At 61.4% G+C, this 26488-nt stretch overlaps 1 protein-coding gene across 6 annotated transcripts in view; it reads left to right on the top strand.

Moving 5' to 3' along the window:
• AGRN (agrin) overlaps nt 1-26488 on the top strand; it is an 81350-nt gene that overhangs the window by 42881 nt on the left and 11981 nt on the right. For all 6 annotated transcript variants that reach the window (XM_040533438.1, XM_040533440.1, XM_040533437.1 and 3 more), the window contains 22 exons: nt 5721-5936; nt 6868-7092; nt 7968-8192; nt 8297-8503; nt 12337-12558; nt 13780-13974; nt 14572-14772; nt 16020-16165; nt 16297-16402; nt 16613-16726; nt 18010-18174; nt 18725-18868; nt 19042-19166; nt 19451-19556; nt 19735-20121; nt 20210-20344; nt 21542-21669; nt 23315-23429; nt 23714-23833; nt 24079-24423; nt 25347-25539; nt 26024-26239. In XM_040533438.1, the coding sequence (XP_040389372.1) occupies nt 5721-5936; nt 6868-7092; nt 7968-8192; nt 8297-8503; nt 12337-12558; nt 13780-13974; nt 14572-14772; nt 16020-16165; nt 16297-16402; nt 16613-16726; nt 18010-18174; nt 18725-18868; nt 19042-19166; nt 19451-19556; nt 19735-20121; nt 20210-20344; nt 21542-21669; nt 23315-23429; nt 23714-23833; nt 24079-24423; nt 25347-25539; nt 26024-26239 (4036 nt within the window). The remainder of the gene's footprint in view (nt 1-5720; nt 5937-6867; nt 7093-7967; nt 8193-8296; nt 8504-12336; nt 12559-13779; nt 13975-14571; nt 14773-16019; nt 16166-16296; nt 16403-16612; nt 16727-18009; nt 18175-18724; nt 18869-19041; nt 19167-19450; nt 19557-19734; nt 20122-20209; nt 20345-21541; nt 21670-23314; nt 23430-23713; nt 23834-24078; nt 24424-25346; nt 25540-26023; nt 26240-26488) is intronic.

The raw sequence follows: 26488 nt of genomic DNA, 5'->3' as shown, positions 1-26488 counted from the left end.
TTGTGCTGAGGTTGTTGCAGGCAGCTCGCCTCGCTGCCAGCTCCCGAGTTAGCGCGCGCGGCCGGGCTCCTCGCTCTGCGAGAGGGCGCCTTGACCAGCGAGCACTGCTTTTTTTTTTTTGCAGGAGCATGTCCCCGGGTTGCGGTGATGGGGAGACGTTGGCCGAGAGCAGGAGCTGTAGTTACACGTGGCCACGCGTTTTTGGGGTGCTGGGGGTGCCCGGTGCTGGGCTGGGGGGGAAAGGGGCAGCAGCCTGGGTCCAGCAAGCTGCGTGCAGACCTTGCACAAGGGCTGGCCAGAGCCTGCAGCCTCGGGAAAGGGCAGCAAAGGGCAGCAAAGGGCAGCGTGCTGTGCTGGCCCGGTGGCACAGATGGGGACAGGCTTTGGACCTGCCGCGGCTGGGGAGGAGCCGTCCTCCCTGCAGGCACCCAGCCGGCTGCAGCCCTCCTTGCCTCTCTTCTCCCTGCTTTGTAAACACCCGGTTCTGCTCGAGCAGGGGGGTGGGAGCACCTTGTAAACACCCCGTCCTGCTGGAGCAGGAGGGTGGGAGCAGCTTGGAGCCATCCCCAGGTGTTTTCCCCTCGCCTCCCGCGTGCGTCCCACCGGGGCGCGCGCCCGGTGCGCGTCGGGCTCCGGGTTTTGGTGCTGTGCAGCTCCCCGGGGGGGTTCCGTGTGCTGGGACGAGCAGGGCCCCGCTGCGGGGGCTCCTCCCAAACCTCTCCCCTCTGTGCTGATGAATCCTTCCAGCTGATCTGGAGCTGCTCGGAGCCGCTCTTGCAGCGGGGCTCGTGACAGATTAATGAGGGAGCCTTTTAAGATGGTGTTGGATTCGCGAGAGCGGCTTTGATGTTTCGGATCCCGAGGAGGCGAGGCTTTAACCTCCTCCCTGCCCTGCCCGCCCCCGGCACCACCTTCACCTTCCTCGCCGCCACCTCGCTGCCTCCAGCACGAAATTTCGCTTTCAGATCTCCCAAAAGCTCGTCGTCTCGCCGCCCCCTCCTCTCTTAATTACGGGAGCGTGCGGTCGGCTCTCCCCACCCCTCCTCTGCCCCGGGGGCCGGGCTGTTTGCTCCAGGTGGGGAGCTGGGGCTGCAGCACTCAGCGCACGTTTTGGTGGCTCTCGGGAGGGGAATTTCAGGTGCTGGGCTCTGAAAGGTTGGGGCTGGTGGGCACCAAGCTGCTGGGGTTCTGCTCAGGAGCGTGTTTGGAGGTGCTGAGCCCCCTGGCTGTGGTCCTGGAGGAGATGCTTGGCTTCCCCAAGCTCCGTTGTGTCTGGAGCTGTGCAAGCACGCTCCTCGGGGAGCTGAGAGCATCACAGGGCTTCCCAAACGGGATGCCTGCCGCTCTCCCTGCTATTCTTTAGGACCTTCCCTTCTCAAAACACACCGGCTGGGAAACTTCGGGTGCTTCGGGGACTCGTTCTGGCGGCCGTGAGGGGACCACGGTATGGCAGCGGTGGCGTGGCCACGAAGACGTGCCCAGCGCCGCGAGCGCAGGGGAGCGCAGTCCTCCCCGTGCCGCCTCCCGGGGCCGTAATTAATATTGCTGGCAGGGAGGGGGGGCCCGGCGAGCAGTCGATGCGCACCAGATGAGCGGCGCGGCGGGAGCGCCAGCCTCGCCGATCTCCATGGCAACGTGCGCCGGGCTCATGCAGAATTAATGCCGGCCCTCGCCGCCCCGACACGCGCGCACCGCTCCGGCCCCGGCCTCCCTTCCCATCCGAGCGCCAGCTCTGTCCCGCTTTGGGCTTGCTCCCCCCTGTCCTGTGTTTTATTTTGTGCCGGTGACGTCCTCGTGCTGGACCACGGCGGGTTTTTGCTCGCTGAAATCGCCTGGTGGAGCGTCCTCCCCTCTCCAAACAGAAGGCCCCGGGGATTTACGGTGCATCTGCTCTCGCCCTTTGCTGTTGCGCCTGCTGCCGCCGTGCTCGTGTTGGCAGCCCCTTCAAAGCATATCCTCAACACACTGAAAGAATCACAGAGGCTGGAAAGGACCTTCCAGACCACCAAGTCCAGCCATCAGCCTGACCTGCGGTGTCCCATCACTGAGCCACGTCCCTTAGTGCCACGTCCCCACCTCCCTGAAATGCCCCCAGGGCTGGGGGCTCCACCATCCCAATGCCCGACCACCCTCCCCAGGAGGAGATTCGCTCCAGGAGCGCTGTGAGCACTTCTTGCCTGCCCCATGAAGGCAGCTTCACCTCTGCCACATAGGTATTTGGCAACGACAGCTGGTTTTGGGATGTGGCACGTCACCAGGGTGTCCTCACAATGGTGCTGGGTGCGGTGCAGCCTCCTGCACCTTTGCAGGCATTGCCCCAGGGATGTGGGGGGGACCCGGGTGTGCAGGAAACAATGCCCGCATGCTGCTGCTCTGGTGTTGGTTTCTTTTTCTTCTCTACTCGGTGGAAAAGAGCAATTTTGACATTAAAATGTTTCTCCACTTTAATAACAATAATCGTAAACGTAATGCGAATGCTTGGGGCTTATTAGGTAGAGCTCTTCACCTCGAGATCTCAAAGCACTTGACAAAGGCAGCTTGCTATTTATCCCCACTACTGGTAGCGAGTTATTTACCTACTGACATCAGGGACTCGATGATTATTATTATCCACGTCTCTTTTTCTTTTTTTGCAAATAGGAGAACCAAGGCATTTCCACAGGCAGCTCTGTGTGTGTGCCCCCATCCTCCCTCGCCCCTGACCCCCCCGGGTGCCACCCCCTGCTCTGCACTGCTCAGAGCAAAGGGCAGATGCTTTGGCCCCGCTCCCCTTCCCCAATTAGCCAGTGGATGGAAAACCCCTCATTTTACTCCGTGTGTCCGAGCGGAGCTCTGATCTCCTACAAACCCTTCCTGCTTCGCGCCCTGTCCTCCCGCGGGCACCACGCTGGTTGGGCCGGGCGCGCTTCAGCCTGCCTTATTTGTACCAAACACCTTCTGCTCTCCCACTCCTCTTCAGCAGGTGCACCTCTTATTATTGTTATTATGGTTATTGTTGTTATTGCTTATTATCCTATTTCTGCTCCGGTGCTGCTAAGAGACGGAGAGGGGCTTGGCTGCCGTTCGGCGCGGTTGCAGCGAGCCAAGCCCTGCCTTTTGTTCCGCACGGCTGAGCGGTGCAAAGACACCTCGCCGGGGCTGCTCCTCGCCCTCCTCGAGAGCTTCGAGGTGCTTGGGAAGGAGGAAAAACCCTCTGAATCCCAACCTCCCGCCCCATGGAAGGGGAATTGAGGCGTTTTGGTTTATTCGGGCCGGTTCTGAGCTTGCACCACCCGAGCGCATTGCGGTGTCGGGTGGGTGAGCTTTAAAAATCTCCTTCTGGGAGTGACCAGGCTCCCTCACCAGGGGCACTGGTGATGATTAGAAGTGAAAGAAACCCAAACAGCCAATTTGCCCACCACAATTTGTTTCTGGTTTGAAGCATTTGTGTATGTCTTGCTTTGTTTCTGGGCCCGAACACAGAAAATCAGCGATGCGGGGTCCCCGTCCACAGCATACCCCGGTGCTTGGCCCTGCTGTGGCCCACCGCCCTGTGCTGCCCTGGTGGCTTTGGGGACACCCAGGGCTTTGTCCCCAAGCAGTGAGTGCCTGGCAGCCTGGGGTATGCGGTGATGGAGCTCACAGGAATGGGAATTACCTCCCTCTTAGGGCCAGGAGGTAAATAAATGCCCTTTATCACCTCTTTAGTTTGTGTGTTGGGAACATGGTTTCAGGTGGAGGAATAGACAGAGATCTCGGTTCCGATAAACCATCCGCTTTCCTTCTGTGACCTGACCCGATTAACTTTGTGGCCTTTTTGTCTTTTACCACTGCTTTTATCACTTCAAACCAAGACCTTAAATACACGTGGGCGACCCATGTACAAAGCGGATCGCTCAGAGAGTTTGGCTCCAAATCCGAATTAACGACCCCTGAAGTTCCTTCGGAGAAGGGTCGAGGCCATTGGCGGTGGTTTAACCCCTCCAGAGGTCCCGTCTGACGGGGACACCTTGCTGCTGGCACGGTGGGGACGGAGGGAGAGGCGGGAGGGATGTGCGAGCTGCGGGGAGAGGCAGCACCCGAAAACAGCACCAAGCCCGGTAGCACCAGGCTTCGGAAACGCTCGGGGATGCCTTAAATTGGGCTCCGCCGAAACTTCCTCCGATTCAGTGCGAGCAGAAGTAGGGCAGCTTTGGAAACCCTTCCTTCTTTGGAAACCCTTCCCTCTCCTTTTTAATGATCCGAGGTGAAAGGCAGGAGCAGAAGAGGTCAAGAAATTAAGAGAGCTGCCGCTGCCACCTCCTTTAAAATTTTGGGCACCCTTCCCTTCTTGCTTTCCCGGTCTGTCTGTGTGATGCTGGAGCTGGTGCATCCCGAAAAGCCGGGCAGAGCATCCGTGGGCTCCTGCTATGTTTTTAATCCTGCTCCATCCCTCCAGAACAGCACCGCGGTGCAAAGCACGTGGGGTTTTGCCCCATGGATTTAGCTATGAGGAGGCTCAGGGTTGGTTTGCCTTGCGCGGGGAGTTCTTTTAGTCGATGTAAGGGAAGGCTGCGTGACGCGTGTGTGTTTTAATGATTCCTTTTGAGAGGATAAATGATGCTGGCGGGCACTGCTCCTTTGGGGCAGAAATCGAGGTACGGTGCGGGAAGGAGCCCTGCCCCTCCTGGATCCCCAGCCTGTGCTGCCCGTGGGGTGGTTTGATGTCCCTGGGGCACATCTCCAAGCCCTCCAGCTGCCCTCCAGCTCCTCATCAGGGCGCAGCAAAGCTTGGTCACGCTCCTGCTCCGTGCCCCTGGTGCCGTGGGGAAGGGGACAGGATGGGTCCCCGCGTGTCCTGCAACTCGCATCCCTCCCTGTCCTCCCCTGCACTTCCAGAGCTCAGAGCTCAACAGGCTTATCTGTATTTAAAAGAAAAAACAGAAGGGAGAGAGAAAGAGCAGCAATGGCAAGAGCGGGAGAGACTATCCAGAGCGCTTCATAAAAATGATAAATTGCTTTTAGATATTGGGCAGGAGAGAAAGAGAGTTCTTCTTTATTTGATGATATTAGTCTCTTAGTGGTGCATTGTTGCTGTGCATATGAGCTCAAAATCTCAAGGCGGCTGAAGGCAAATGCCCGGGAATTGAAGTGTAAATGAGCCACTGTCGAGCTCGTTTTATTTTGCCTTTTACGACTCCTTGTTCTGCCATTATGTAGGTCAGGCTCCATCTCCAACGCACGCTGTGCGCGAGGTGCGCGGCGCTGGCACCAAGCTCGGGTGTCCCTGGCTCCCTGTCTCACCTGCACCGGCTGAGTTTGGGGACACCCGTCCTCTCCCTCCCTTCCTCCCCCTGAGCGTAAAAACGCCATTCCCTGCTGCATTTGCAATTCAGATGCTGAACTGGTCTGCGCTGGCTGCTCTGATTAGTGGAGGTGATAAGAAATTCGTGCCACTCCTCTCGGAGAGACTCCAGCCACGGGCTTGAGCTGCTTTGCATGAACGGCACCGAATAAAGCAGCGTGTGCAGGGCGATGCGTCCCACGCGAGGATATTTTCCTTTCCATCCCTTGACGTTCCTTTTCCCGCTGGCTGTCGACGAGGTGACGTTTGGAGATGGCACCCTCCTCCTCGCCCCGCGCCCAGAGCATCCTCTGCCATCCCCAACCCGGTCCCTGGTGGGCTGCGGCCCCCCCGAGCCGGGCTCTGCCCCCCGTCTCGGGCGTGCTGTGCCTCAGGTGTCCCCCGTCTGTGTCCCCAGCCTGCCGAGGGATGCTGTGCGGGTTCGGGGCGGTGTGCGAGAGGAGCCCCGCCGACCCCTCCCAGGCCTCCTGCGTCTGCAAGAAGACCGCGTGCCCCGTGGTGGTGGCTCCCGTCTGCGGCTCCGACTACTCCACCTACAGCAATGAGTGCGAGCTGGAGAAAGCCCAGTGCAACCAGCAGAGGCGCATCAAGGTCATCAGCAAGGGACCCTGCGGTGAGCACCGCGCCGGGGCTGGGGCCAGGAGGCGAGGGGTGTGCAGGGACGGCGATGCTTCCGACCCTATGGCCATGCTCGGGTGCTGGGGATGCTCTTGGGTGGCTGGGCACGGACCCGCGGGGAAAAGACGAGGAGAGAAACACCAACAGGGTGTAAGAAGCAGGCACGCTGATGTCCCAAGGGCGTTCTGGAGATGCGGACCCGCTGGGAGCAGCCCCCTCGCAGCCAGCTCAGCCTCCCCGCCGCGCCTCACCCCTGCGGCGGCGTGCGCACAGGCTGGGTGGGCTGATGAAAGCCCTTCCCCTGGTTGGCATTCACCAGCTGGGAGCAGAGAGCTGTGTAAATGAGACCCCAGCCTCCTCGTCTGCGAGTAAATTAACTTGACCTTTCTCGCACGCGGCGCGCTTGGCTTGCAATAAATCCGCACCCGGCTCCCCTGCCGGGGCGCTCGGTAGAGGAGGGGAGAGCACCGGGTGATTTATTTAAAATCATCATCATAAAAAAGTGATGAATTTAAAAAAAAAAAAAAAAAAAAAAAAAGAGCTGGCAAACAAACTCTGGCAATCCCCTGGCGGGGAGGAAATTGCTCCTTAAGCTCTTCCTCTAATTACGGCTCACGGGAGGCGCCTCAAGGACCCTCGTGCTGGAGCAGGAGGCTCTCGGGGCTCATGGAGGGCGAGGGGCTGGCGGTGAGGGGGCTGGGGGTGTGGCGAGCAGGGGCTGAGCTCCCTGTCCCTGCTTGCTGTGGGTCAGGACCAGTTCCCCAGCCTCAGCACCGGGGTGGATGCCGCAGCTCCAGGGACGGACGCTGCCTCCAGCACCCCCCGGATCCAAGCGAAGGATGCTGGGTCCAAGCTTTAATGCTCGGGGTTATCGAGGCAGGCGTGGGGGAAATGTTGGCGATGCTCACACCCCGTCCTCCCCCCAGGCTCCAAGGACCCCTGCGCCGAGGTGACGTGCAGCTTCGGCAGCACGTGCGTGCGCTCGGCCGACGGCCAGGGGGCCAAGTGCGTGTGCCCCGCGTCCTGCAGCGGCGTGGCCGAGAGCGTCGTCTGCGGCAGCGACGGCAAGGACTACCGCAGCGAGTGCGACCTCAACAAGCACGCCTGCGACAAGCAGGAGAACGTCTTCAAGAAGTTTGACGGAGCCTGCGGTGAGTCCCCAGCCCTTGGTGGGCATCGCGTGAAATTTTTTGTGTGTGCCAGGAGAAGTAGAGGCATGGTCGGGGGGGGAAATTCAGCGGTCCTGCCACTCCAAGGATGCTTCTCGCTCTTTGTCTAGCGATGGGTGCTCCTAATTAAAAGCAACTGTGCTCGTTAGGAAAGCCGTGAGATCACCAGGCCACGTGCCAGGCCCCGTTTGTCCCTGGGGGAAGGTGTGGGAGTGTGTTGGGGCAGGCTGCAGACCTGAAATTCGCATCGATTGCTCAAGTAGGGCGACCGGGTGTGAGTGGGAGGCGCGACGGAGCTGGTGTCACCCTGGGTGCTCCCGGTTTCTGGGGCAGAGGGGAGGCCCGGAGCATTGCGGCTCCTTTCAGCTCCTCCTCTATTTTGTTGGCAGTCAGCAGAAATTCAGGTGGCCTGGGCTGGGCTGGAGGTCCTGGGATGGGATGGGATGGGATGGGATGGGATGGGATGGGATGGGATGGGATGGGATGGGATGGGATGGGATGGGGTGAGCTGTGTGGCACGAGGGTGCCCTGCAAGGTCGGGGAGAGAGTGGATAGGGCAGGTGATAAATTCGGGGATTTCATAGAATAGGATTAAAGGGTGGAAACACTCAAAAATCAAAAAGCTCATCCCATCCATGGTCACCTTGGGTAGGGTGCGTGTCCCCAGTGAGCAACTCTGAGCGACACGAGCCCCCATAGACGTGGGTCTTGGGGAGGGGAGACCAGCACCCTGAACCCCAACGGGGACGCCCAGGGGTGCGTGGGGCTGGGGGGGCACTTCGGAAGCACCCCCCTGGGCAGGATTCGAGCGTGCCTGACCGCCTGCTCTCCTCCTCCTCCTCCCCATCTCCGTGCAGACCCCTGCAAGGGCATCCTCAACGACATGAACCGCGTGTGCCGCGTGAACCCCCGCACCCGGAGGGCCGACCTGCTCCCCCGCCCCGAGAACTGCCCCCCGAAACGGGAGCCCGTGTGCGGGGACGACGGGGTGACGTACGACAACGAGTGCGTGATGGGGCGCTCGGGGGCCCTGCGGGGGCTGGACATCCAGAAGGTGCGATCGGGGCAGTGCCAGCACCAGGGTGAGTACCCCAGCCCCCTGGGGAACGGGAGCACTCGTCCTTCGTCCTCTCCCCGTGCTCTCCATCCTCGGGGCGAGCCCTGCAGCCGAATTCCCTTCTTGCAGACAAATGCAAGGACGAGTGCAAGTTCAACGGGGTCTGCCTGAACCGCCGCGGCGCCGCCCGCTGCTCCTGCGAGCGCCTCTCCTGCGACGGCGCCTACCGGCCGCTCTGCGCCCGCGACGGCCGCACCTACGGCAACGAGTGCGAGCGCCAGAAAGCCGAGTGCCAGCAGAAGGCTGCCATCCCCGTCAAGCACAGCGGACCCTGTGGTAAGCACCGGTGCCGCCGGGCCGCCCGCCCGCACCTCTCGTTCCCGTCCCGGCAGCCCCGTCCCGGGGCTGGTGCTGGGGCGCAGCAGGTGAGTGGTGTGGCTGGGTGCCCACCTCGGAGCGATGCCCTCGGTTTTACGGCCGGCCAGCCCCCAGTTATCGGCTCCTCGTGCTCTTTTTGCCTTCCAGCAGCCAAGTGTCCCGTGTCTGTGTGTGTTTCTGTGTTCCTCCTTGCTCTGTCTCTCTCCGCTGTGCTCGCTAGCGCGGGAGCACCCGAGCGATGTCCACCAGCTCCTCTCATCCACCACCTCCACCACCCATGGCCCCATCACCGGGCGGGTCCCGTGCAGCCCACCCCACTCATTCCTCCCCCCCAGGGTAGTGCCAGACCCCGAGCTCCTGCCATGCTTCCCCTCCATGCCCACCTCTCTCGGCTCCAGGTCCTCTCCTGCAGGATCCGGCCCCAGCGCTCCCGCTCTCCGGAGGTCTCAGCGTGGCTCTGTCACATCTCTGGGAGAAGCTTTTGACCTTTCCAATGGAAACATGTCTTATAGGAGGGGGTTTCAGGGCCCTAGGATGTTGGGAACATCCGATTTTAAAATTTTTGCATGGAAAAATGAAGAAGGTCGAACACCGGGTTGGTTTGCATGAGTTCGAAGGACCGGTCGTTTCAGCCTGGCTTTGATTTTACCGGAGGTTCAGGACGTCGTTCTAAGCTGATGTTTTATAAGGGATCAGGCGCTTCAAACCTCCTGAAGCACTTGGAAATTCCGCCCGGTGTTTTGGGTCTGTTCTGCTGGCTTTGCGCTCCCGCGCTAGGTTTTAATCCTGCCAGGCCCAGCTGCTGGAGAATTGCTTGTCAGGCTCCCAAAATCCCACTCAATGTAATGACGACTGTTATTTTTAACCACCCATTTCAGCATGTTTCTGGCTTTCGGATGCTTCTGAGTCAGGTCCCCGGGTCCTTTGTACGAGGAGGGCAGCAAGGGCGTTTTTCTGCCTCCCCGTGTCCCTGGTGTGGGAGGAGGAGGAGGATGGGGACAAAGCAGGGTGCGAGGTGCCCACGGCCAGCGTTGGAGGAGCTGTTGTGTTCAGCTGGGCTTGTAAGGCACCCCATATTTCGGGGAAAAGCAGAGGGGGGATTGCTGGGAGTTGCCCTGCTCCCCGGCTGGCATCCTTTGCGCCACGTCCGTGGAGTGAGGCCAGCAGACAGCGGGATGCGGTCCCTGCGCATCCGTTTTTCCCCTCTCAATTGTATTCTCAGTTATTTAATCCCTCCTCCCAGGTGCACACATCTGGCAGCAGCTGTGTGCTGGTGGGGTGGGAGCCCTTTGTCCTTGGGATGCAGGGTCCTTGGGCTTCGGGGTCCTTGGGATGCAGGGTCCCTGGGATGCAGGCTCCTTGGGATTCAGGGTCCTTGGGATGCCAGGGCAGGGCAGGACTCGAGGAAACCCAGCGAGCAGGGCAGGCTGAGGATGCTGCCAGCTCTGCCTGCATCCAGCACCCACAGAGGTGAACCCAGCCCAGGTGTCCACAGCTCCTTTTTTTGAGGCCACAGGGGGCTGCCAGAGGGAATTGAAGCGCAGACCATTCAAACGGCAGCAATGTTTGAATCTCTCCCACACACCTCATCAACTCTAGGCCCAGCCGTTGTCTTTTCCAGCAGCAAGGCAAAGAGGCAAAGCCAAGCACAACAGCCCAGGCCCTGCTTTGGATCCTTCCCTGCTTTCACCCCGTGACGGGGCAGCTGAGGAAGGAGGGCTGGGACGAGGCCGGTGTGGACAGGAGGCGGAGGGAAGGTGTCTGGAGTTGCATCTGTCTTTTCCTCCCTGCCTCTTTTTGCTCTCTTTCCCCTCCGCTCTCTCTCTTTCCTCTTTCGTCTGTGTCTTGTGTTTTACAGCGTTGCCTGTTTGGAGGAAGGAACTGTGTCCTCGCAGCACCCTTCTGCTCCCTACCCGGACATCTCTGCTAGGAGGTCGGCTTTCTCCCCTTCTCCGTAGCCAGTGGCAGCCCTGGCCTCTCCCCGCTGCTCCCTTCCTCTCCAGTTTTGCTTAAGAGCCCCTGGGACGGAGAGGTTCCCCCGGTTTCGCCCCCATCCCCATGCCCCGCACACCTCTCACCGGGACGGAGACACCCAGCGGGGTCTCGGCTGCTGCTGGCTGTGCCTTGACCCTTAGGGGCAAATGAGAGTGGGTTTGGCAAGACCCCCCTCCTCTGCAAGCCCCGCTCTGGCCGATCCATCCCTCTGGACTGCTCCTGGTTGAGTTTCCCTCTCCTTTTGCCCCCCTTTTCCCTCCCGCTCCTTCCTGCGCTCGTCCCCTTGCTCCCCGCAGTGATTTGCGCTCACCGGGGCGGCCCCGGGGCGGGGGCTGCGGCCCCCCAGCACCCAGCAAAGCACCGCGGGCCCCTTTTTGGCAGCACCGAGGAGCTGGCTGCGCTCACGTGTGGTTCTTCCCCAGGAAAACCCCGTTACGGCCCCACAAAGCTGGTGATGGAGCCCGTTGGGTGTGATGCCAGGGGTCGTGCACAGCTTTGGAGCTGCTTACCTCTTCCCAGCCCCAGGCTTGCAGGAGGGCTCGGGGTCCCCAGCTACGGGGGCTTGGTTAGGGCTCTGCAAAGCTCGCCAGCAGCTATGGGATCGTGCCCTTGGGTGTGGAACGGGCGCTGTGCTTTTGGGCTCTTTCTCCATACAAGCACACTGCCTCTTGTGTGTTTGGGGGCCGTGCCTACGGTACGGGTGCTTTGTTTTGCTTTTAAATGGACCACAAGCAGGAGACGTGAGCAGCATCACAGCTCGTAAACCCCGTAATTCCCCACAGGGAAATTGAGGACAGGTGGAAAGGCAGGGTCCAAGCAGTGACCCCATGCCCGAATCATCCCCCTGCTCCTTTGCTCTGAGCTCTGACTTGGCAGGGACAGCCCAAAGAGAAAAAATTCAAGATCCCAAATTGGGACTGACTGGTGCCCCCGTTCCGGGCTGGTTTCTCGCTGGCTGACAGCACGCAGCCAAGCTGCAGAGGGCTCAAACCTTGGTCCTGCCCTGCAGCTGCATCCCCTTGTGCCCAGCAGGGGAGGAAAACCAGCACCCCCGGGCCCTGCCGGCAGCTGGGGGGGCTCTGCCTGGCCCCCCGCCCCCTGCCTGCCCCGCTGCTCCTCGCCACGGGGGCCGCGCTGCGTCTGTGCCTGCATCCATCTCACCCCTGTCTGTCCCCACATCCTTCCTCTCGCTGTGTCCTCGTTCAGTCCACGTCCTTTCCTCGCCCCATGTCCTCGGGGATTTTCTCTTGGGTGCCGGGAAAGGGTCCCCAAGCAGCGCCGGCTCAGCCCTGGCGCCGTCTCCAAACCTCCCCGGCTGCGCGGGGCGAGGGGTGCTGGCTGCTGGCAAAGGGGAGCCCGCAGCCTGTGCTGCCCCCCCCCCCCCCCCCCCCCCCCCCCCGCAGAACGATGCCTCCCGATGCCAGGGAGACCCCAACATCGGGGGGGGGCTCAGAAAGCCATAAAAAATCTGTGGGGCTGATCAGAGCCTGGCTCCCTCCTCGAGGGGCGTGGGACGGAGGAGAGCAGCCAGGTGCGCGGGGGGAAGACCTCGTGCCTGCTTCCTACCCCAAACCTCCGCCGAGCATTGGGGGGGATGCTGAGCCGGGCATGCGGGGGGGCACGGGAGGAGTGGGGGCTGCCGCGAGGCCAGGATCTCTGTGCGATTGCCACGGCTTTTTGGGGAGGCAGGGGGGGGTGCTGGAGATGCTGGCATGCCTCGCCGTGCACCGTGCCCGGGGATGCTCAGCACGCAGCGATCTGATCCCGGCGCCCCGTCTCTCCTGTCCCCTCTGCAGACCTGGGCACCCCCAGCCCCTGCGTGAGCGTGGAGTGCACCTTCGGGGCCACGTGCGTGGTGAAGAACCAGGAGCCCGTGTGTGAGTGCCAGCAGGTGTGCCAGGGCCGCTACGACCCCGTCTGCGGCAGCGACAACCGCACCTACGGCAACCCCTGCGAGCTCGACTCCATGGCCTGCGTCCTCAGGAGGGAGATCAGGGTGAAGCACAAGGGGCCCTGCGGTAAGGAGCCAGCCTCTTGGTGCTCCCGGTGGGGCTGCTTGGGTGCATTTGTGCTTTGGGTGCTGCTGTGCACGGGGAAAGGAGGGGAGAGTGGCATCGGTGTGCGTCCTCGCCCCCGGACGATGCTGCTGGACGGTTTGGGGTGCAGTGAGCTCGCCCCTGGAGGGTGCAGGATCCGTCCTCTTTCGTAGCAAGAGCTCTCCCTGCGTGTGCAATCGAGCCCCACGTGCAGCTCTTCCATCTGCAAGCTCTCTGCTCGTGCCAGCGCAGCTTTGCCAGGCAGAAAGTGTTTGCACACAGGCACAGCGCTCAGCCCATCGCGCAATCTGCCGGGCTGCGCGGGCAGGGCTGGGCTCCTGCGCTTTCGTCAAAATACTGCTGTTTTGCCCTCAATCTGCAGGGTGGGGGGCGGGAGCCCTGTCTTTGTGCCTGCAGCTCGGTGTGGCACAGCCGTGGCCCTGCCTTGGTGCCTTCAAGTCGTTTCCCCTTCCTGCTGGGTGAAAGGAAAATGAGAAAAAAAAAAACAAAAAACAACAATCTGCAGGATCTCGGACCTGCACACGGGGAGCCTGCGGTGGATTTTGGAGCCCAGCCTGGTCCTGGGCTGGGGCTGTTCCCTTCCCTGCGTGAAACCAGCCTCTGGATTTCCCCCCGTGGGTGTAGCAGGCGGTGGTGTCACCTTTGTGTCACGTCCCCAGGAGCGCAGGGAGGTCCCGCAGGGCGGGCGGGCGCGCGGCCGCCCCAGGGTGCTGGGCGGGGAGGCAGCGGTGCCCCTGGGGAGCACCTGCTCCCCGTTTTGGGAAGCAAATTGGCTTCGGGGCTTGCAGCCAAACCTCCCACCCTGCTGCCTTCCCATGTTCGAGTCCTGCCTCCCCTGCCCCCTGGGAGCCCAGGGGCTGCGCCCCGCACCCCGCAGCCGCCGCTGATTTATCAATCCCCTAATTGCGCTCGGCCCCGCGCCTTCTCCCGCCTCCTATTTAGCCGTAACAGCTTCCAGCGCCGGGGATATTTCATCACGATTACTCCTGGCCCTGACGGCTTTTACCAGCAGTTCCCCCCACCCCTCTGCCTCCCCCAGCCTCACCTCCTGGCCCAGCGAGGACCTGCGCAGGCGAGGGGGCTGCAGCGGGGATTTTATTTCAGCTCGGAGCTTCATCGGAGAGCGATGCCCTCCCCGCTGCTCTAACCTGCTTTTTTTTTTTTTGCTCCTCGCCCGTGCAGACCGCTGTGGCAAGTGCCAGTTCGGGGCCATCTGCGAGGCGGAGACGGGGAGGTGCGTGTGCCCCACGGAGTGCGTGCCCTCCTCGCAGCCCGTCTGCGGCACGGACGGCAACACCTATGGCAGCGAGTGCGAGCTCCACGTCCGGGCGTGCACGCAGCAGAAGAACATCTTGGTGGCCGCCCAAGGCGACTGCAGTGAGTCTGGCAAGGTCCCCTTCGTCCCTCTTCTCGCTCCTTTCGGTGGCGTTTTGGGGAGAGGATGGTCAGACCCCCCCCCCCCTTCCCTGCCCGCCCGGGGTGCCTGGGCATGGCCACCCGAGGCTCCCCGGGGTGTTTGTGGCCCTGTGGGGAGGCACCAGAGACACCCCGGGTTGGGGACGGGTGGCTTTCTGCTTTGTCTGAGCCGAGCGAGGAAATTGGGCTAAAAACACATTAATATGGGAAACCAAAATGGGAAGCACCAAGGGGCTGTTTGGTGGCACAGATTCCGGCAGCTTTCCCTTCCCTCTGTCCCCGGGGGTTAATTCCTCTCTGCCTGCGTGTTCCCTCCCTACTCCCCATCCCGGGGAGCCGCCTGTGCTAATTTCTTAATGAATTAAAAGCCTTGCCTCGCTTCTTCATTAGAACAACGCGACACTTCGCTGAAAGCAGCGCCCGGAGCCCCATGAAACCCGCCCAGCCTGGCGCTGCGGGGCTGAGCGCGCAGACCCCCTCCAAATCCCGGAGAGGAGACCGGCGGAGCCTGACCCCCAGCGGGGAATTAACTGGGATTTCTCACCCGTGTCCCCACAGAGTCCTGCGGCAGCACGGTGTGCTCCTTCGGCAGCACGTGCGCGGGGGGGCAGTGCGTGTGCCCCCACTGCGAGGGGCAGCCCCTGGGCCAGGTGTGCGGCACCGACGGGCTCACCTACGGCAACCGCTGCGAGCTGCGGGCGGCCGCCTGCCAGCGCCAGCAGAGCATCGAGGTGGCCAGGATGGGGCCGTGCGAGGACGGTAGGTTGCCGCCCTGCCCCGGGGCGATGCCGCCTCGTCGGCACGGAGATGTGTGGCTGCTTTAATTTCGTGCTCTCCTGGGTTTATTTTGGAGGAGTGGCAGGGCGCTGGGCTGCTGGCTCTGCACGGGGTTGCTCCGCGTGGGGACCCTCCTGCGGGGTGCTCGAGGTCGTTCTGCAATGCTCGTCACCCCCCTTGGGGGATGATTTGTGCTCCCTGATGGTCCCAAATCCATTCCTCCACTGGGACCATCCCAGCTGGGTTTGGGCAGCTGCGGAAAATCCACCCCCAGGCTGCTTTTTCCGAGTCCTTCCCAAAAAAAAGCAGGGCAGAGCTGGGGTGGAGATCTGCTGTGGCATCCCCCATTGCTAGCCGTGATCCCGCTCCTTCAGCCCCATCCTTTACCCATCTCTGGGTGCTTTGGGAGAAGCACATCGGCACCCTCTGGAAGGAAGCTGGGAGCCCTCCGACTTGCTTTGCTGGTGCTCAGGACCTCCCGAGCACCCCGTGGGGGTTAACGCTGGCTGAGAGCTTAAACCTCTCCTAAACCTGGCTGCTGGGACGTGCCAGCCCGGCCAGCTGAGCTTCCCCAGCTCGTTGCGCTGGAAAAAAGCCCTCAGAGCACGGCAGGGCTCGGGGAGACGGCGAGGCAGAGCACGGTGTTTGATCACGGCCCTCCTTCGGGAGCTGCAGGTTGATGTCCCCCTGGGAAAAGATCTTAAATAATTCTCTGTGTAATGCCAGCTCCCAGCCTTTGATCGCTCAATAAAAAGGGGCAGGTTTTCCTTTTTTGCTTTTTCGCTTCACTTTTTTTCCCCCCTCCTTTTTTTTTTCTTTTTTTCTCCTTTTAATTAAAGAGGCCTTTGAAATCAGCAACATCTCTATTCTTGCTGCTGGAGCTCTGAGCATCTTTCAGAGAGGCAGCCAGGCCAGGGACAGGGTTTTTATGTTGTTTGTCTGCCGAGCCAGGAATTTGTGCCTGACTGGCCGTCGGAGCCAGCCCAGACCCCATCCCTCCCTCTGCCCTGCATGTTTGCGGTGGCGGCAGCAGTCTCCCCACTGAGCTGAGGGAACGAGTTGATCTCCAAAGGTCCCTTCCAAACTGACCTCTTCTGTAATTCCGTGCCTTTGAGGAGGTTAAACCTGCTGTGATGGGGATGGAGGGGGCTTTGAGGGGACGTCTTTTTCCCCCCAGCCCTGCCCTGGTGGCTGGGACCCCCTCTTACCCCAAATTTCTTCCGCTCCAGAGTGCGGCTCGGGGGGCTCGGGCTCCGGCGACGGGAGCGAGTGCGAGCAGGAGCGGTGCCGGCAGTACGGGGGCTGGTGGGACGAGGACGCGGAGGACGACCGCTGCGTGTGCGACTTCACCTGCCTGGCGGTGCCGCGCAGCCCGGTGAGCACGCCAGGCACTTCTGGGCTGGGTTTCTCCAGCCTGGTGGCTTCTCCATGTGCTTCCTGGGGCAGGAGAGGGGATCGTATGGACGGGGAACCTGCCCTGAGCAGCTCCCCGCTCTGTCCTGGCAGGTCTGTGGCTCTGACGGCGTGACCTACGCCAACGAGTGCGAGCTGAAGAAGACGCGGTGCGAAAAGCGCCAGGACCTCTACGTCACCAGCCAAGGAGCCTGCCGTGGTGAGACCCCGCAGCGGTGCCCTGGTGTCCCTGTTTTGTGCCCTGTCCTTCCCCTGGCCAAAGCCAGGACCTCCCATCACCCCTTCCCCAGCATCCCCGCGAGGACCCCGTGGCTTTGCAGGGATGCTGCCGGCTGCTCGATGCGTGCGCTGGCTGCGCTGCCCGGAGGCAGCCAAAATAACCCGCGTGCCTCTCTGCTTTCCTCCGCAGCCCTGGCCACCACCCCGCCGCCTCTCCTGGTGGTGCACTGCAGCCAGACCATCTACGGGTGCTGCCCGGACAACACCACCTTGGCGCTCGGCGTGGGCGCAGCGGGGTGCCCGAGTAAGTGATGGTCAGTTTTGGGGCACAGGGGGCCCTCAAAGGTGGATGGAAAGCAGGAGGGATCGCAGGGAGGGGGTCCCTGGGGTCCCATCCCAGGGAAAATGAAGAAAGGTTGGCCCTCCCCGTTCCTCAGCTAGCGAGGGACTTCCAAAGGCTCAAAAAGCCTCCGTTTGTCCCCAGCTCCACAGGCAGCATGTGCGCATGGAGGTGTGCGCGCACCCTTCGCCATCTCCTAGCAGTGACCTTCCAGGTCTAAGCCCCCTGTAATTCAGGAAGGTTGCTGAGGACTTGCCTGGTGCCGAGCCCGTGCTGGACGCGGCAGAAGGTGCCCCAGGGGCCAGGCCGTGCCCTTTTGTGCCTTCATCCCATCGCTGGAAGCTCGGGCTGAGCAACAAGAGCGATGCTGGGCTCCACGTGCTGCAGCCTGAGCTGGGGCGGTGCCCTTAGGTTCCCCCGCGGACCTTCACCCCGGGACCTGTGGCTACTTGGTGACACCGTGCAGGGAGCTGAGCTGGCAAATGTTTCATTAATATTTATTAAATAATTACCGGAGGCAGGGCTTGAGCAGAAGGCCCGTTTTGAGAGGCATTAGCAAGCTGTTAACAGCTGAGGCTGCGACCGCCTGTCAGGGAAACCCATCGCCCCGCGGAGACGTGACTCAAGCCATGCCTGGGCCTGGCTAATGCCTGCCCGACGAGGATGTAGCGCTGCTTAATGTACCAGATAATTTAAAAAGCAGCAGCGTTCAGCCGCTGTCTCTTCCTGGGGCCAGCCCAGACAGCGGGAGCAGGTCGGGAAGGAGACGGAGCGTCTCGCCTTCGGCATCGCCCTGGTGGCTCATAGTGATGCTCCTGTGCGTCCCTGGACGTCCTGTCCCCTGCCCTTCCACCCATGGGGACAGCTTCCCACCTCCCGTTCCACCCATACGGGATCCCACTGGTTTCTGTCCCACCTGTGTTGCTCTCCAGCTCTGTCCCATGCCCCCTTTCCACCTCTCCCTGGGGATTAAGGCGGCGCCTCTCCGTCCATCTTCGGATCGCTTCCCTCCACCGAGTTCCCAATTAATGAATTAATAATAAACCCCTAAGAGCTTCCTCTCCCTTTGATGTCGAAGCGAGAGGAGCCGTAGATGAGAGCAAAGCAAGCGGGTCCCTCCCTGAAGGTCCTGCCCCTTGCAGCTGGAGCAGGAGGAGGCTTTCAGCAGCACGGGTGGCTCCGTGCTCCCTGCGGTGGCTCCCGTCCTTGGCCGGGATTTATCCTCATGCCCTCTCTTTTGCTCGCAGGCACCTGCCAGTGCAACCCTTACGGCTCCTACGGGGGGGCCTGCGACCCCGCCACGGGGCAGTGCTCCTGCAAGCCGGGCGTGGGGGGCCTCAAGTGCGACCGCTGTGAGCCTGGCTTCTGGAATTTCCGCGGCATCGTCACCGACAGCAAGAGCGGCTGCACGCGTGAGTGCCGGCACACCTTGTCCTGGGTCTCCTGCTGTTGGCAAGGCTCTGGGCACTGTGGGGTCATTGTGCCATTTAAAACTGGGAGCCCTAATGCTGGTGCTGTGGAGCTGGCTGTTTCTGCAAAGAAACTCTCCGCAGGGACCGTGGTTTTGCCCATTTCTTGCTGAAATCGCGGGGAGCTGGGTGATGGACACGGTGCCGCTGTAGGGTAGGGAGGATGCTCAGTGCTCCAGGCAAGCTCCTGGCTTCCTCCCCGGCCCCAGGAGCACCGGCACGCCAGGATTCAGTAGGTGATCGATGCCAGAAAGCTAAAGCTAGAAACAAGCAGGCTGCTTTGTACCTGCACTGCTGAAACGGCTCCCCAAGCGCGTACCTCGTTCGCTCTTACCTGGAGGCTTTAAATCCAAGCCTCTGGGTCAGTGAGCACAGGGTAGCAGCCGGCGTCGTGGTCGTCCCCGCATCCTTCTCCTCATTTTCTGAAGGATTGACTGCTGCCAGCCCCCCAGCCCCACCAGAACAACCTTTTCTTTTTCCCCTCCCCGCCCAGCCTGTAACTGCGACCCGGTGGGCTCGGTGCGCGACGACTGCGAGCAGATGACGGGGCTGTGCTCCTGCAAGACGGGAATCACCGGCATGAAGTGCAACCAGTGCCCCAACGGCAGCAAGCTGGGCATGACCGGCTGCGAGAAAGGTGCGGGAGCCACGGGCCAGAGGGACACGTGGGGACAGAAGTGCTGCTCTGCTGAGTCCCTGGGAGGAGAGAGGGGGTTGGATCCAGCATAGCCTCTTGGCTTTGATTATTGGTTTGTTTTAAGATTGGCACACACTTTTTATCGTCTTTTCCTCCTCCTCTCCCTACCCCAGACCCATCGGCCCCCAAATCCTGCGAGGAAATGAGCTGCGAGTTCGGCGCCTCCTGCGTGGAGGTGAACGGCTTTGCGCACTGCGAGTGCCCGTCCCCGCTCTGCTCCGAGGCCAACATGACCAAGGTTGGGGGCATCGCCGAGGGGCTCAGCTGGGCTGCGGGCGCAGGGACGCGTGTCTGGGTTGGTGGTGCCAGGCTCGGGACTTCGAGGTCTCCCCCTGCCCACCAGGAGCAGGCACTGTCCTCGCCGCGTGGTTTGGGGACGTGCCAGTCGTGGGCATCCCCAGCATCAGGCGTCGGTGGCACCTCTGAGCTGCTCTGCTCCAGGGAATTCGGGGACAGGTTTATTTTGCCCAGGGTTTAGCAGAGAACAGACGCAGCTCACGCCTTGCTCCGTTGCCCTGCTAGGTGTGTGGCTCCGATGGTGTCACCTACGGGGACCAGTGCCAGCTGCAGACCATCGCGTGCCGGCAGGGGCAGCTCATCACGGTGAAGCACGCGGGGCAGTGCCACGGTGAGTGCCTGCCGTCCCCAGCGCCGGGACAGGGCCACCTCTGTGCCCTGAGGCTGCTCCCAGCCCCGGGGCTGCCTCCTCCTGCACTGCCCGTGCTTTGCACCGTGCATCCCAGCATCACGGACAGCATTTCCCAAACCTGCCCTTCCTCACCTCGTTCTCTCGCTGCTCCTCGCAGAGTCCATCACCCACACGAGCCACTCGGCGCCTCCCACGCCGCTGCCCACCCTCCCCTTGGACAAAGTCATCCTTCCTCCGCCGCTGCAGCTGAGCACCCGGGCTCCAGAGCCCACCGAGCTGGCCAGCAGCCCCCCGCTGACGGAAGAAGCCAAGCCCACCCCAAGAGCTCACCCTACGACGAGGCGCATCACCACGGCCAGGCCGGCCACCACGCCCTGGATGACCCACGGGGTGGCGAAGACCACCGTCCGCCCTCTGGCCACTTCTCCGGTGGTCCTGGCCACCACCCAGCCTGCCTACGTGGAATCGGGCAGCGCCGAGGGCAGCGGGGACCAAGAGATGGGCACCAGCGGAGACCAGGAGGCCAGCGGGGCCGGCTCCGCTGGTGAGCGGGCACTTCGGGGCTCAGGAGCTCAGCATCCCCGTGGTTTAACAGATTTGAGGTCCTTAAGGTTCTCCTTCGTGCCCTGCAGGGGAAGAGGAGGTGGAAGAAAGCCAGGTAACCCCCACGCCAGCCATCGAGAGGGCAACGTGCTACAACGCCCCGCTCGGGTGCTGCTCCGATGGCAAGACGGCCGCCGCCGACGCAGAGGGGAGCAACTGTCCGGGTGAGTCGGTCCTCGGGGCTGGGCGCCCTTTGCGGGGCTTTGAGTCAGGCTGAGCTCTTCCAGGTCCCGAGCTGGTGCCGGCGGGGTTGTCCACGTGGATGTGCTGGAGCCGTGGTGGCCAGCAGGCGTTGCGTTCCCTGCCACGGTCCCCAGCGGCCAGCCACGTGTGCGCTCGGTGGTTTTCTTCATTTACATGAACACTTTTGCCCTCAAATATCACAGCCTTCAAACTTTCACCAGGTGTTTTTTTTTTTCTCGCCCAGGCTTCTGCGCGTTCCTGGCGCGCAGGGGGATGAGGGAATTGGTTGGATTCCCGTTTTAGCTGGTGTGAGGGCTGCAGAGGGAGCTGGGCTTAGCAGGACCAGCCCAGTGCCAGGACAGGAGGGAGAGCCGCTGGGGTGCTGGTGACTGGTGCTGGGCTCCCCAGGGGTGTGCGCTGCTGTTCCACGGTGTCCATGGCAAGGAGACGCAGAGACACCTGTGCTCGTCCAGAGTATTGGCCCCCATGTTCATGCATTTGCCCTAAAAATGCTGCATTGGGGCAATTTCCCAGGTGTCTCCTCTTTGAGGTCCTCCTAACCGGCCCTATAACCTTGGGCATCCCCTTTTCCTTTGGACCACGCAAAAGGACCTCTGAAACTCTTTATCCACTTACCCCCCCCAGCAGGGATCTCCTTGAGGCAGCTCCGACAGCTTCCCAGGAAGGCACCCACACCTCGGGGAGGTTTTGAGGTTTCTCCAGGCTGGCCACAGCCTGCTGGCGGGGTCTCCCCGCGCCTCTCCCGGCCCAGAGCCCGCGTTTCGCCCCGCGTTGCATGCGCGCGTCCGATCCTGCCGCGTTGACCTGTGTGCTGCTCTGGCTAACGTCTTTCTCTTGTTACTCAGCCGGTGCAGGGGGGCTGCTGCTCTCTCCGGGCCGGAGCTCAGAGGAAACCGTATGGTAAAAGCTGCCATCTCCAGCCTGGTCTTTGCCATCCGCTCCAGCACCCTCTGATACTAATCCTCCATGGCGCTCTCCCAGACCCATCCGGACTAACCCCGACACTGGCACTACCCACACACTGCCATCCCCCGTGCCCCGTGCCCCCCGCCCCCCCCAGGGACTCGAAACGCTCCTCGCGGCTCTCAGCCCCACGCCTGCCCCCTCCCCGCGAGCCGACTAAAGGGCTTTGTCTTGTCTGCCCTCCCTCCCCTTAGCTACCAAAGTCTTCCAAGGAGTGCTCATCTTGGAGGAGGTGGAAGGCCAGGAGCTCTTCTACACCCCCGAGATGGCTGACCCCAAGTCGGAGCTCTTCGGGGAGACGGCCAGGAGCATCGAGAGCGCGGTGAGTCCTCGGCGCGGGGTCAGAAGGCTGCCGAGGGCCTTTCTGGGCTTGGCAAGAGAAAAGAGGACCCCACAATTCGGGGCAGCCACCCCACGAAGGCAGGGGCCAGGCACTGCGCCCTGGGTGTGCCAGCATCACCCCCTGCTGTCCCGAGCACAAAAACTGCTCCCCAGCTTCTCCTTTCCGTGCTCAGTGACCTCTTCGTTGCTTTCCATCACACAAGAGCACAGAAACCTGTTTGCAGAAGGCTCCTTGGAGGAGCACCACCCCCTGTTCTTTTATTTTTATTTTTTTTTTAAAAGAATTTAGCCTGCAGAGGTTGGGGGCGAGCACAGCTCCTCTCCAGGGTGTGCGCTTTCGTGGGGTGGGCGCTTAGAGTGTAAGGAGTACACAGCCCGGTCGTGCCCAGCAGGTACCCTCGGGGAATTTTATTATTTGCCTACGTGCATTATAGGCTCTACCACGTGCCGTGTTGGTGGGTTGCATCCTCCATCACGTGCTGGGTCCGAACTGCTCCTTTTTCAACTTGATCTCGGTGGGGGGGCTGTCCAAAAAGAGGTTCTGCCTAACACCCTGGATTTTCCAAAGCTTCTGTAACTCCACGAAAAGCCTGTAGACAAAAACACGTCCCACGTCCCTTTGCCCTTCTGGTTCAGCTACGCAGCTTGGGATAAAAAAAAAAAAATCCAGTCTCCCACCTTTATAGAGCAGTCTCCTGCGTCTCCAGCTCCTGGAGCAGGGGGCTCGGAGCTCTGTGTGTGTCTGGGCACGCCGAGGAAGCCCTGGCAGGGCTAACAACATCATGGTGTAGCTTGCAGTGTGGTTCAGTAAATAATAAGCATCTCTGCGAGGAGATTTACATTTTTAGAGCTGCTTCCGTGCTGCGCTGGAAGCTGGCAAGCCCCCAGCACAGCCATATAGGCAGATGTGCGCCTGGCGTATGGACCATATGGTTCGTTCAGTTCTCTGTCACAAAATCAATATTTCCCAACACAATGGTGCCTTTTATCCGAGGACCCAAACCCGCGCACAAAAGGCTTCGTTCCCCGGTTCATCCCCTTTCCCCTCCGAGGCCAGGGGAAGGAAGGGGTGGCCTCCAGCTGCGACGGGTGCCGGTGCCACGCAGGGCTGGCAGGATTGCCGGCGGGGGTGCTGAAGCCCTGACCTGCTGGGTGCTGTGACCTGCTGTCACTGTCACCGCGTGCCTTCGGACAAACCCTGCAGCCTCTGAGAGTGGAGCCTTTTAGCAGGCGGGTGCTTAAAGATGCAGCAGGGCGCCCGATGGGATTTTCCAAAGCGTCTAAGCAGGTTTACCCAGCTTTGGGAGAGCTCAGGAACGCTCAGATGCCACGCAACAGAAAATCCCTGCACGAACTGCAACGTGTCTCTGCTCACATCTCCCCTGTGGGGTGCAGCTCACTTTCCCCGTGCTGTGTCCTGGTCCTGTGCTAACCTTTGACTCCAGGCCGTAATGAATAGAGACCATCCCAAATCCTTCTCGCAACGGTTTTAATGCGACCCCAGCTGGGCTGAGGCCAAGAAGACTTGCTGAGACCCCAAATCTTTTGCTGAAGGAACCCAAGCCCATGACCTGGGTCTCCCCATTGATCAGTTTGTCTCTCCTCCCTCCCCTCGCCTCCGTCAGCTGGATGAGCTGTTCCGCAGCTCCGACATCAAGAAGGATTTCAAGAGCATCCGTGTGCGGGACCTGGGGCAGAGCAGTGCTGTCCGTGTCATCGTGGAGTCCCACTTTGACCCAGGTAAGACCCTTCCCGGCAATGATTCCCCATCAGCCTGGGGACGGGGCATCACTCCCAGTGCCAGAAACCAACCTGAGCACCAAAAAGCCCCATAAAAATTAGCCAGGGGTGTGCCTTTTGTCCAGCAAAACCAAGAGGCGCTGGGAGGAGCTGTGCCTGGAAGCATTTTTTTAGGGCAAGAAACGGTTCAGGCACATCGCGGGGAGGTCGGGAAGGGAAAGCTGCTGGGTGGGCTCCGCATCCTCATGTTTGTCCTCCTCTTTTCTCCTCCTGGCTGTGAGCAGCCACTTCCTACACAGCAGCGGACGTCCAGGCGGCCCTGCTGAAGCAGATCCGAGCTTCCAAGAAGAAAACCATCCTGGTGAAGAGGCCCCAGCAGGAGCACATCAAATTCATGGATTTCGGTGAGCCCCCAGCCCTCAAGTTGGGCACAGTGGGGACCGCCCCCCCACCCCCCGGGCAGAGCCCAGCCTCGCTGCGGGTTCTGGAGGGCAGAGGACGGGGGCTCCCCTCCTTTGGTGCACACCACGGCCAGCAGAGCCTCCAGCCAGCCTCCCCTCTGCCTCCTCACCCCAAACCCGACCTCCTTTCCCCCCTCCGGAGCATCTTGCAAAGCCCCAACCCCTCCCTGCTCTTTGCTGCCTTCCAGACTGGATCCCCAGGCTCTTCACCACCACCGTCACCACCACCACGGCCACCACCATGGCCCCGGCCACCACCCGCAGGTACACCACGGCCTCCGCGGCCACCACGGCCCATGGCTTGCGCCAGGACGCCACGGCTCGAGCCAGCACCAAGCTGCCCGGCCCCCTGAGCACCAGGAGACCCAGCTCCACGCTGCCCGCCGCCCCCCGCCGCAAGACCCCCGGCACCAAGAAGCCGCCGCGCCCCTGCGACTCCCACCCCTGCCTGCATGGGGGCACCTGCGAGGACAACGGGCAGGAGTTCACCTGCAGCTGCCCGGCGGGCAAAGGGGGGGCCGTCTGCGAGAAACGTAGGTGAAAAGTAGGAGAAACGGGCAACAGCATCTTTCTTTTTTTTTTTTTTTTTTTCCTCTGGCAGAGCAGCCTTCGGGGCGTCAGCAGCGGGTGCGTGGCTGTGGGATGGCGAGGAACTGAAGTGGGGACAGCGAAGTCCCCCCTGAAAAAGCAGGGGAGGGATTCTCTTAGGGCTTTTTGTTCCAGAATTTGGGCTCCAAGGATGCAGAGAGGCTACAGCTGGGAAAGTGCAGCTGTATGGTTGCCTGTTTTCTGGCACAATCTCCCCAGGTATTTTGGGGCTGGTGCAGGGATGCCGCTCCAGCCTGCGCTGGCTGCTTGGGCATGGAGAGAGACCTGGGGCACCATCAAACCCAGCCCGTAATGAGTGCTGGTGCTTAAACCAGCTTTACCCCTACCCAAAGCAGGTGTGCAAGCTGTAAGAGGCAAGGTTTTAAGGGGAGAAGGTGCCAGGAGCAATTTCTCTTTGGCTGTGCCATTGCAGTGCCCTGAGCACGGGGATGGTGAGCTCCGTGCCGGTCCTGTTAATTTTAACAGGGCTCGTCCTTCCAGATCCCTGCAAAAATCTCAGCTGCAATAAATAAAATCCCGGGGCACTGAGCATAAACTTGCCACGTGGGGTCCTGGGCGGGCAGATAGAAGTGGTTGGGGAGCAGGGAAGGGGAGCCGCAAGGAGCAGCGGTGTGGAGCACGGGGATGTCCAGCAGGGTGCCGGGTGCTCGGAGCTGGCGGGAGGACACCACTGAAATATGGGGGAGGCAGTCCCATGAAGCCTGGGTGTGATCTTTTTGGGGATTTGCCATCACAAGAGGTGTTGGGGACCACCAGTCCCAGTGTCTGGGAGGCTTTATCCCCTCTCCATCCTCATTTTCATCCTCTGCTTCTTCCCCTTTTCCTTCCTCCCCGCCCCCCCCGGCAGCGATCCGGTACTTCATCCCCAGCTTCGGCGGCAAGTCCTACCTGGCCTTCAAGACGATGAAGGCGTACCACACCGTGCGCATCGCCGTCGAGTTCAGGACCATGGAGCTCAGCGGGCTGCTGCTCTACAACGGGCAGAGCCGCGGCAAGGACTTCATCTCCCTGGCACTGGTCGGCGGCTTCGTGGAGCTCCGGTGCGTGCCCTTGTCCCCCGTCCCGGTGGCACAGGCTGCCAGGTTAAGGGAGGGTAGCATTAAATGGTCAGGAGGATGAACGTTTTCTTTTTTCCCAGTGTATTAGGAATACTTAAGGGGATTCGTTGCCTTCTGGCGCTTTTCAAGAGAATTAATTTGCTTGTTTCGGTTTGAATTTTGAAAAGCTGAAAGGCGTGGGAGGGTGGTTTCTGGGCAAGCGAGAGCTCTTTTTTTGGCACCCTTCTGGAACCGGGAGAAGAAATTCAGGGGAAAAAAAAAAAGGGGGGAGAAAAGCCCCAGGAATCCGAGCTGAATTTACATTTCCAGTTCCCAAAAGGCACGGATTCGAGGCGAGGTGAGGTGGAGGGAAGAGCTCTGGAGACCCCAAAATCCAGACAGGATTTTGGCAGATTTTTGGGGAGGAGGCTGCGTGCTCCCAGCACCTCCGGGCTGTGGCCACGAGCCCCCCCGTCCTCCCCTCCAGGTTTAACACCGGCTCCGGCACCGGCGTGGTGACCAGCAAGGTCCGCGTGGAGCCCGGCAAGTGGCACCAGCTGGTGGTGAACCGCAACCGGCGCAGCGGTGTGCTGGCTGTGGACGGCGAGCCCCACGTCAGCGGGGAGAGCCCGCCGGGCACCGACGGCCTCAACCTCGACACCGACCTCTTCGTTGGGGGAGCGCCCGAGGACCAAATGGCCGCGTGAGCAGGGGGACCGCTGCGGGGTGGGGGGCATCCCTGGGGAGCGTCCCTAGGGGGGAGCATCCGTGGTGGTGTGAAGTATCCATAGTGGGGTGCAGCATCCCTAGTCAGGTACAGCACCCCTGGTGTGGGGTGCAGAATCCTGGTGGGATGCAGCATCCTGATGGGGTACGGCATCCCTGGTGGTGGGATGCAGCGTCCCTCGTGGGGTACAGCATCAATAGTGGGTTGCAGCATCCCTGGAGGGGT

This window comes from Cygnus olor, chromosome 21, assembly GCF_009769625.2.
Source record: "Cygnus olor isolate bCygOlo1 chromosome 21, bCygOlo1.pri.v2, whole genome shotgun sequence".
In the NCBI taxonomy this organism is placed as follows: Eukaryota; Metazoa; Chordata; class Aves; order Anseriformes; family Anatidae; genus Cygnus; species Cygnus olor.
This window is presented reverse-complemented; position numbering and strand designations above follow the sequence as displayed.